Here is an 11,807-nt window from a genome sequence, read left to right on the forward strand (position 1 = left end):
TAAAAAAAATAAGCCTTTTCACCTTTATTTCTTTATACTTGTTTAAAAGACTATATTTCACCATTAATTTGTTTATTACTCTTTTATTATTATTTTGAGAAAATCTGAGTAAGACAGGAATCACTAGAGTGGGAACTCCAGATCGAAGTGATCTAAAAAGATGGAAGGAGGACAGGGTTATAAGAGGAAAATCCCTCTCCCGGGAAGTTGAGACTAGGCCAGAGTACACCAGAGGGCGGGATAAAGCATGATGGTCATAAAAGGAGTTCAGAGAGATAGATTGCAAGGGAGCAGCAAGCCAAGATGGACTTCCAAGGTGGAACGGAAGGCAAGAAATTGAGGAGCTGGACCTTGACCCCTTGATGTCTCAGAGAGTAGCTACTGAGCGCTAGCATTCACAAAGCTCCACTAGGACTACCCAGAAGTTCCCTGTCTCCTGGAAATGCATACAGAAAAGTTTAAAAGCATTTATTTTTCCCTATCCCTCTATAGTTCTGTAGACAACGTACTGAGTGATTTTTTTTTAAATGCAGTGAAATATTGAGGGGGAAGACTACAAACAATAAAACACATTCTTTAGTCATTACTATGATATTCCATTGAAACTGTCCTGGCCCCAGGTGGCCCTTAGGACAGAGTTTGTGAACAGTGATACCTACTGTGTGCAACACTCTTTCTCCCTTCTGCAGTCCAATGAAAGTCAAACTTATACTGGAATAGGGCTCCAAGAACTGGCTTCTGGTCCTGTTCACTTTGGTCATGTGACCCCCCCCCTAAATTTTAATTTACTTTATAAAATACCTCTTCTCCCTATCTTACAGGATTGCTGTGGTGATAAAACATTAGATGTTTACACACATGCACATACCTATAAATACCCTCAAAGCTAAGAAACAATATTTATGTTATAAAGTTAATTAGTTTGGGGACACTCCAGCCCAAATAACCTTCAAATTGAATTAGATAAATAAAAAAAAAGAAAGAAAGAAAAGAAAAGAACTAAAAGGCTACCTAGAATACAAAATTTCTATCAAAGGATGAGAAACAAAAATTATCTGTGAATTAGACAACAGTAAAAAGAAAGAAAAATAAAGTTTGCCACTCACCAAAATATTTCTGGAACCTGATGTACAGAATGAAGTGAAGATACCAACACTGGTAATACTATGAGACATCTGGAGCCGGTGTTTGCTGTTTATTGATCAGAACAATGAAAAGGGAAAGGAAACGTTTAAAGAAAACACATTTTTCAACATTAGGATTTCTTTGAATTACTTACTTCTATACACTACAGAATTACATGGATTTTGAAAGATGACATTTAAAACATATTGGTGCAATAAAAAAATTATTTAGGTCTTTTTTATGGCAAAATATTTTGTAAGTTTATTAGTCTATTGTTTTACTTGTAATTTAATATGAAGCTAAAAGTTTTTACAGCTTTGCTGTAAGTTCCAATGGATTTTTTCTGTTTTGTAAAAAAGCAAATCAGAAATATAAAGTGTTTTAAATAAAGGGTAAAAATTAATAATATAATGACATAGAAGTTCTAAAGCAAGAAAAGCAAGTTGAATGGGTAGCCTCAAGGAGAAAATCTTCCTTTGATTTCCTGGCATTAGAATATGTAACATTCCATAAATGTTATTTTTCTTATTTAGATTTACATGTGCAAAATATATATGTTTCTTTTATAATTCCATTTTTCCACTGAAGTTTAAAACAGTATGCTCTTGTTAAATATCTAAATTTATAACTTTTGAAACAAACTTTCCAAAGAAATGGTGTTACGATGTTAGAAAATCATATGAAATCTTCTTGCTATTGTATTTTGAGGTATGCTTTGAAAGAAAATTTATCAAAGCACATTGTCTGAATCCTATGCCAAGTAAAGATATAGTTAGGTGCGGGAGAAAAGCAATGTGGTCTCACAGTTGTGTTACCAGAGTCACACAATCTCCTAGATTGGGAGACATTTGCCAGGTTGCTAGATAGAAATTCACATAGTCCAAAAAATATTTCACTGTAGGTTACAACCCAAGCCATTGGACAGAAAGTGGAAATAGCAATAGAATGCTTTCTTTATTTAGATTTAAGCTGCCAGAGCCTACGTTATATCATTTCTATCTCTTGGCTAGAACAGAAAAAAAGATAACTTAGCATAATTTAATGCCTGACAAACGATACGATGACACTTGAGATTTTCTCACTTAGAAAATTAATCACCATAATTTAGTAACACCAAAACTTACTTAACATCCCTTCTAGGGAAAATGCCTCAGTTTCTGAGTGTCACCATTGCAAACGAATTTCCTTTCTGCCTATGGGGATACTGATGATGGGAGAGAAAATGTAATAAATCAGAATCAAAAAAACAACCAGAATTCTCATTGGGCAGCATTAATGTACAAAACTCTAACAGAGACCCAAATATTATATCAGGCAGTCTCAGAAAGCATCAAAATCCAGTTTTCAACAGTAATCGAATTTGCTGATTTCTTCTCAGGTCTATGCACGATTAGTATTCATTGGAGTATCTTGAAAATCTCATTAAATAATCTAGTCTCCTTGCTAATAAGCCGATATGTATATTAGTTGGGAGAAGGCTTACCACCAACCCCCACCTCCCTGTTCCAACAAGATTTAGTATCAGATTCTTTTATTACCTATTTCCTGTTTTAGTTGTGATGAATAATTCACAAAATCTGGTGCAATGAGTTTATCTTGAGAAATAATCTTGTCTTGAGTATATGAAGATCCATATAAATGTGCATATATTCCATGTTTGTAATTCATAATGATAGAGTGTATTATTTCTAAGCACAAGGCTTAGCACTTTGGTGGTATAAGCATGGAGAGTCTGTAGGAATAATGAATAATGGGTAAGGTTAAATGGGAATGAGAAATTGGAAAGGCTTCTAGGGTATTGTTACTCAGAAAGGTTCTTTAAAATAGAGAAAACAGAATTCATTATATTCAGTAGTTCAGATCTAGGGTTTTTATCTCTGCATTATTTTTATGAAAAGCTTTATGATCTATTAAGTCTATTTTCGGTTCGGACATGAAGATACATTTCCAAAAAATGGTTTCCTTTTACTTTGAAATATCTATATCCAGCAGAGCCACACAAAGGAGAACTGGAAGATAGGCCAATTATTCGTACCAATTATTAAACCAACAACTGTCTAGAACTGTTTGAGACTGAAGCAGCATAAGGACTAAGATTCCATTTAGATCACCTGTTGTTATTGTCATTGCCATTGTTTAAAGGCATATATGAGGGAGTGAAAGACAAGGGATTTTAGTCTGAAAGATGAAAATTTGTCAGTTTTAGGAAGGGAGTGGCAAAGGATCATAGGCTATATTCACATAAGTTAAGATTATTACTTAGATGAAGAAGCAGGGCAATTGCTTTTTAAATAATGGAAAGAAGTTCCATAGAGACAGCTGTGATCGAATATGTGGAATGCCTTTTTAAATGGTTTTAACAGTGAAAAGATCACCCAATGAACTGTGAGTTTCCCTCATTGGAAAGTTCTCTTTATTGCATCTAAATATAATATTAAACAAATGTTAAATAAATAAAACTGTCCAGAATATATTTAATTCCAATATATAATTCATACTTACTATGTACCAGGCAATGTACAAGGATCTTTACCAGGCATAGTCCTTTCAAATCTTTTTTAAAAATTTTACATGATAAATACTATTTACCATCCACATTTTAGAGGATGAAGTTTATATTTAGAGAGATGAAGTACCTTGACCAAGGTTATAGAGTTAAAAAGCAATGGGGTTGGTTCTGCAGCAGAAAAAATGAGTATCTGCCAGAGATAATATAGAAGAGACTTTTTTTTCATTAAATAAAAAACAGAAATAGATGCTTTCTAACTCCCAGATACAAATACTCCCAGATTCTGTTTGTGGCAGAAGCCACCTTTTCCAAGTGTTTGAATGGGTACAGGCAAGAGAAAATCCTGCTTATTGAGTTTTTATCTCCCTGTATTTTTTTGTCTTTGTCTTCCACAATATCTATAAAAATAGATACACTGTAAATAGCAACTTAGACTGGTCACTTTGGACAGTATGATAAGAAAACTTGCAATTCCAAAACAAATGCATTTTCAGAGATCTTTTTTCTTTTTTCCTTTAATCAAAGATTCTCACAATACCAAATCTTGTGAGACAGATATTATCCATAATTACAAATGCATTAATAATAAAGGGGTGCACAACTGTTTGCTCTATCTTTCCCTGATATTTTTGCATGTCACATGCTTTCCTAAAATGGAAGCAAAACAAATTTGCTTCTCTTGGTTTGCTTATCACCTTCAAAGCTGTAACCATTTCTTTGCAGTGATCACTCTGTTCAGGTGTTAAGTCACAAGGAAACTTTGAGTGAGATTTTCACATTGGAAAGAATCTCATGAGGAATTCTTTAAGGTCACTGCCAAATTACAAAATGTGATTTGAAGAGTAAGTGGAGCAAAATTAGGGTGTACTGCTATTTTAATGCCTTTTCCTATTTGCTCCCCCTCAACATCCTTTATTCTTCTAGGTTACCTTCCCCCTTAAGAATGACCTATCTCTCTTTCTGACTTTTCAATAGGAACACGTGAGTAACCAAGTATAGTTAAAGAGAGAGATTTTACTTTCTTGCTTCGCCTTTTCCCATTTTGCCCCTCCCTGTGTACCCTCTGCCCTAGCTTACTGGTTTTAAGTTCTGGATGATAACTGGCAATAGCAGAGAAACTATAGTAATTTTACCTTGAATTCCAAGTTTCTTTGGATTCATAGTCTGAGAAGTGTCAGCTCTTTGAATCATGTTCATTTCATGTTGAACTATCCCATTTTGAAAGCCAGTATTTCTTACCATTTTAAAGCAACCATGTTTATAAGAATAAGACAAGGCTTCCTGTTTAGAAACACGCTCCTTTGATGGGAGTCAATGAAACTGAGCCAGCATATTTCAAAACATTCATTCTTGAACTGGCATTTCACTTCCAGAAATTTATTCATATTTATAAATAAGAGTAAATGTGTTTTGTAAAAGAAACCCTTTCTTTTGAGGTTGCTGGCAGCTCAGCTTTTTTTTTTTTTTTCAAATATGGTATATGAAAGAATAAAAAAGAAACCAATTTGCATGTTTCCCATATTAAGACAATCTAGAATAATTTACAATACAAATCAGTAGGATTCTAGTAGATGAATGCAAATTAGACCTTTTAAATCAGAAACTAAATTAATCATTGAATTATAATTGCAAAATGATAGTATCATGCATTAAGTAGCATTGAGTGGCACTGTAAGTTCAGTTGCATAGCAGAGAGGGCCCTGACATTCTTGTGTTCTCCCTATTTCGCTGTTTTAAAACACTAATGATCATGAGACTGGCCTCTGAGCCAGTCAGTGGAAGGTCAGACCATTGCTCTATGGCATGGGTAGCCAAGTGTTTTCACTTATTCGCTGTTCTATTCCTATCTTCTTGTTTATCTTCATTTCATTTTTGTTTTCAGTTGACATGTGGTCAGTAGGGTGCATCATGGGAGAAATGATAAAAGGTGCAGTGCTGTTTCCTGGCACTGATCGTATCCTTCTTAGCAGCCAGTGGTCTCTATGGGTGTCATTCTCAATCAATTCCCTTTGGTCTCAAACACAACACTGCTGATGGTATATATTCACCGCCTTTAGAGGGGTTCTAAGTGACTCCAGTGTCAAATATTTACAGCTGGCATCGTGGTAGTCTGACCTTGTCTCCTAGCTCGATCTTATGTGGATAATACAAGTATCAAATATGAAATATTCAGCACGCTTTCAAAAGGCCTGCCTTAAAATTCAGTCCTATGAAACTAGTAACAGTGCTATGCGCCTATTTTTTTTTTTTTGAAGGGGTGTATGTGTTTTAAAATTAAGTTATTTTCATAGCTAGGTAATAAACAAAATATTTCAGTTTTAAGACTGGAGATTTATGCTTTCAAGAAATATTCACTTGACATGGAAATCTTTAATCAGATTTATTTTCACCCTCAAATATGAAATAGGTTTATATTAACACATATTCAGAAAGCATGCATATGAATTTCATTTTTAAATTGACCAACTTCTTTTAAAATTCTTTTTGTCATTTACTTCATTTCTAGGAATAATAGATCCAATTCCTGTTTTTATTTTTTCTACATTATTAACAAGTGCAAAAATTAAAACCTCATTAGTTAATAATGATTATATAAAATATCTGAAAAAACAAATTTCTGTCACTTGAGTAAGTAAAACTGATCTTCTCTTAGGCAGCTAATAGTTAGCAAGTAAAGATTCCAGAGGCTCTTCAGTATTAAATAGATACAGACACTGTGTTATTGGTATATGGATATGTAATAATTTATTTTCTTAAGTTAGTTAAATATTCTACACTCAGTCACTTATGAAGATACTATGTCTTCATCATATTAAGGATAAAACCTCTGCTTAAATGACTATGATTTAAAAATAAAATCAAACCTATAATAATGGGGTTTTAATGTATAATTAAAGTAAACCTAATTACTAATATAGGGTATCCTAACCATATTACGATTAGCTATTTGCTTTGGGGAATAATATATTACTTATATGGATATATATAGTTTCATACATGTACTCTCTGTATGTATTAAAGGACCAGTTTGGGAAATGACTGAGTTAGGCACTCAATTAATTTTTGTTGAATGAAAGAACTGACCTAAAAAGTTTTATTTAGTAAAAATAAAGTTACATTGTTTTTACTTCTATTCTTTTTTCTACTCTTATTTATGACACATTTATTTTTCAAGTTTTTCTGTCTATATTGCAGTTTTGTCTTCTACATATACATTTTATTAAATAACATCAATAAATTTGCCACATTCATGTTTATGTTAATGCTGTTTCAAAGTCAGTTGGCTTGATAAAAACTAAATTCCTTCAGATTTCTAAGAAACAGGATTTTTTTAATTTCCAAGGAATTTTAAACTTTACTTTGGCCTTTGGACATGAACATGAAACAGTTCTTAAGTTTTGGCTAATTTTATGCATTTGATGAAAATAGACTCAATCTGTTAACTTTGTACTCTGCTTTTTCAGTTCATTGTGGTGACTGAAATGATTATTTGCCACCTCTAAATTAAAATGGTTGATTTTCATTACTTTCCTCTCATTTTCTTTTTAAAAAATCAAATCAGATTTCCACAATGGAGTTATTAAGTACAGATTAATATTTCTTAGAATCCATTTTTGGGGAGAAGTTGATTGGATATCATTTCTAACTTGGGTATTAAAATCCCTTGTAAGTAAAGCTTTAGGCTGCTACTAATGTTAAAATCTCATAATAGATGCCCTCTCAATGACTGAGCTTGATATTTTTATATTGAGTTATTTCTGGAGTTCTTATAGGGATACACTTGTAAATTTCTTGAAGGGCAATGCTAATTATTTTCTAAAATGGCTCCTCTGAGTGTAGGATGTGGTCTTTTAATGATTTCAAACATGTTGGTTAAAGTTTAAATCATTCTTTTTCAAGTAAAAAAATTATGAACACTGATTATCATAAGGTTAAACACTTAAAATGCAAGACAGATTATTTTTTATATTCCCTATTATTAGCAATGAGTTCTCTGAAGAGGCAATAAAATTGTATCTAAGTCTATTAGTTAAATAGAACCTTTAAAATGGGGTTAGAGATATATAATATGTATATTATACATCCATACAATACATCATAAGAAGTCATGTTATTTTAATCAACATATCCTCACTTATATGAAGGCATTCTCAAAATAAATGATTGCTAGAAATCCTTGCAATATGTGCTATGCATGTCTTCTTAATATATAAACCAATTCAACAGCAAAACTTAGAATATTAATAAGGCCTTATCCCCTTTATCTATGTCTAAAAAATTTCAACATGTTATTTTTAGCATTGAGAAATTTAGATAGCTAAAAGCAGTTTTTAAAATGTTATATATTTATATGCTACTTAATTAGTAAATGTATTTTTAAGTATATATTAACTGAATTTTTTCAAATCAAATGTTTTTAACTCTACAGAAGAATCAGAACTCAACTATTGAAATACATTTGAGAGATCTAATAAATTTCATCATAGCAGAAATTCTTACTTTAAAAATTGCAAAATATTTTGTATTATCAAGTGAATTAATATTGAATATATAGCTTTTGAAGATCAATAAAATGAATACGCATTATACTATCACTCAGATTAAAAAATAGAACATTACCAATATCTTTGAGTCTTTTTGTGTCTCCCCAGTCATATCCTTCACTCTCCCCAGAGGTCCTAAATACATATTTTTACAATCTTCTTGACTTTCTTTATATTTTACCACAGGTATATTTATCTCTAAGCAGCATATAGGTTTAGATTTATATGTTTTACATATTGCACAAGACACATTATTTTGCTGCTTGCTTTTTGTTGAAGTTAACATTAAATTTTTGAGATTTGTTCATGTTGATCCATTAGATAGTTCATTCATTTTCATTGCTGTAAAGTATTGCAGTCTCTGAATAGTCCATAGTGAGTTCATTCTCCTATAAATAGACTTTGGAATATATTCAGTTTTTTTGTTTTTGCTTTTGCTTTTATAAACAATGAAGCTATGAATATATATCTCATGGGAGTTACATGGGAAAGGAGCACATGGGAAAGGGTTTGGTTTTTTTTTAATGATAAATGCCTGGGTGCATAAGGGTGCACATTGAAAACCTGACTAACATCAGATTGATTTCTAGAGTAGCAATATATAAATATAACTTCTACTCCACATTGTCACCAACTCTTGGTATTGTCAGATTTGTTTTTAAATTCATTACCAATCTCTTAGATATAAAATACTATTTCATTGGAGGCTTAATTTATATTTTCTTAACTACAAGGGGGGCTAAGCATCTTTTCTTATGCTTATTGGCCATTAGTATTTTCCCCTTGGTAAAGTTTCTTTTTTAAAAACATTTTTTATTGTATTTTTTAAAAATTCATTAGTAGGAGTTCATTATATATTCTGACACATATTCTTTGTCAGTTTTATGTGTTGCAAATAACTTCTCCCTGTATTTAGATTATTTTCCCATTTTATTTTATAGTGATTTTTTAATTTGGCCATCTTTTTTTTAATAGTGCATGTATTTTTATGTCTTAAGAATCCTTTTATGCCTTTATATTCTCTTGTAATTTTACTATGAATGTTTTAAAGATTAATCTTTTACATTTAAACCTTTAGTTCACTTGGAATTGATTTTTGTGTTTGGTGTTAAAGAGGGATCTAATTTACTTTATTTCAGTTCCATTTATTGACCAGCTTATTCTTTCTTTCTTTTTTTTTTTTAAAGATTTTATTTATTTATTCATGAGAAACAGAGAGAGAGAGAGAGAAGCAGAGGGAGGAGCAGTCTCCCAAGAAGCAGGGATCCCGATGCGAGACTCGATCCCAGGACCCCGGGATCATGACCTGAGCCGAAGGCGGACGCTTAGCCATCTGATCCACCCAGGCGCCCTAGCTTATTCTTTCTTTAGTGGTCTATAAGTCTTACTGTCATAAGTTTCCACATATTGAGGGAGAAAGTATTAGATTCTGAGCCCTATGTTTTATTCCACTGGTCTGTTTGTCTATATTTATACCACTACTACCCTTTCTTAATACAAATGTATAATGTATACATATATCAGGTAAGGTAAATATCTCAGCTTTTTTGCTTTCTTCAGAAGTATCATAGCTATTAGTGAATCATTGCTTTTCCGTAAACATTTTAGAATTGGCTTGCTAAGGGGTGCCTGGGTGGCTCAGTCGTTAAGCGTCTGCCTTCGGCTCAGGTCGTGATCCCGGGGTCCTGGTGTCGAGCCCCGCATCGGGCTCCCTGCTCAGCAGAAAGCCTGTTTCTCCCTCCCCCAAGCCCCTGCTTTGTATTCCCTCTCTCACTGTGTCTATCTCTGTCAGATAAATAAATAAAATCTTAAAAAAAAAAAAAAAAGAATTGGCTTGCTAAGATCCCTATTGGTATTTATACTGGAACTGTATTAAATCCATAGTTCAATATGTGGGACATTGCCTTTTTAATTTGGGTAATTTTATCCTTCTGCACAAAATGATCTTAGCACAAACTAATTTAGGTCATTACTGTACCAATTTAAATATGCTATCTGTGCCCAGTATTTTAGTTCTTTTTCCTTAGCCTCATGAATTGACAATATTATTATAATATTGCATACAGTTAGCGTTTGTTTAGATTCACCTTTATATGAAAGAATTCTATCATTTTCTCAGCTTACCACTACTTCTTACAATTTGGCCCTTTATTTTAAGATTATTTTTCTTTTTTCAACATTAAAAATCAGGTTTATTTTTCCACATCAACAACAAATTATATGAAAATAAAAATATGAATATAATGTCTCATAATAATATCAAATCAAATAGACTTGGTTTCCAGTTCTACATGTAAGAAGCTTAGAAGTCATCTCTCCATTCTAACAAGAAGTAAAAAAGCTGAACAGATTGAAAATCATCAACTCTCTTGGATCTGCAAAAGAGGGAAAGACACAGAGAAAGCTACTGCCGCCAACCAAGAGAAACAGGCAAATATAGGGATCCATGTCAAGGGTAGAAAAATCTGGACTATAATTGACAAATTTCTAGAAACTCACTGTGAACAACTCTCAGATTTAAAAACTCCAGGGAGAGCCAGTCATGTGGAACCATAACCTGGTTAGATTTACCTCCAGGGACTTGATCAGTTTCCTACAGAAAATACCAGGGAAAAATTGTCTCATTTTTCCCATAGCGGGAAGGGAAAAGGAACCATTTTGAAATATACCAGAACACTCTGTTTTTCTTATTTCTTTTTGTCACCTTTATTAAGTTTTTAATTTTAATTCCAGTATACTTAACATACAGTGTTCTATTAATTTCAGGTGTGCAATAGAGTGATTCAACAATTCTATACATTATTCAGTGCTCTTCTTGATAAGTGCACTTTTTAAGCCCCATCAACTATTTCAGCCATCCTCCCTCTCCCTCCCCTCTGGTAACCATCAGTTTGTTTTCTATAAGAATCTGTTTCTTGGTTTGTCTCTCTTTTTTTCTTTTGCTCATTTGTTCTGTTTCTTAAATTCTACATATGAGTGAAATCATATGGTATTTGACTTCCTCTGACTTATTTCGCTTAGCATTATACTCTCTAGCTCCATCCATGTCATTGCAAATGGGAAGATTTCATTCTTCTTATGGCTGAATAATATTCCATTGGATATACCACTTCTTTTTATCCATTCATCTGTTGATGAACATTTGGACTGCTTCCATAATTTGGCTATTGTAAATCGTGCTGCAATACATGGGGTGCATGTATCCATTTGAATTAGTTTTTGTATTCTTTGGATAAATACCCAGTAGTGCAATCACTGGATCATAGGGTGGTTCTATTTTTAACTTTCTGAGGAACCTCCATACTGTGTTCCATAGTGGCTGCACCAGTCTGCATTCCCACCAATAGAGCATGAGAATTCCTGTTTCTTCACTTCTTTGTCAACACTTGTTTCTTGTGTTTTGTTTTAGCCATTCTGACAGGTGTGAGGTGATTTCATTGTAGTTTTGATTTGCATTTCCCTGATGAGTGATGGTGAGCATCTTTTCATGTGTCTGTTGGTCATCTGTATGTCTTCTTCAGAGAAATGTCTATTCATTTCTTCTGCCCATTTTTAAATTGCTTCTGAGTGTTGAGTGGTATCGGTTCTTTATGTATTTTGGATACTAACCCTTCATCGAATGTTTCATT

The 11,807-nt window shown here is 32.8% G+C and overlaps 1 protein-coding gene across 1 annotated transcript in view; it reads left to right on the plus strand.

Annotated features, from left to right (window-relative positions):
• MAPK10 (mitogen-activated protein kinase 10) overlaps positions 1 to 11,807 on the plus strand; it is a 263,310-nt gene that overhangs the window by 203,220 nt on the left and 48,283 nt on the right. The window contains exon 6 of the mRNA XM_081813138.1: positions 5,401 to 5,588. Coding sequence (XP_081669264.1) covers positions 5,401 to 5,588 — 188 coding nt within the window. The remainder of the gene's footprint in view (positions 1 to 5,400; positions 5,589 to 11,807) is intronic.

Source organism: Leptonychotes weddellii, chromosome 2 (genome assembly GCF_054177405.1).
Source record: "Leptonychotes weddellii isolate Sample4059 chromosome 2, ASM5417740v2, whole genome shotgun sequence".
Classification (NCBI taxonomy): Eukaryota; Metazoa; Chordata; class Mammalia; order Carnivora; family Phocidae; genus Leptonychotes; species Leptonychotes weddellii.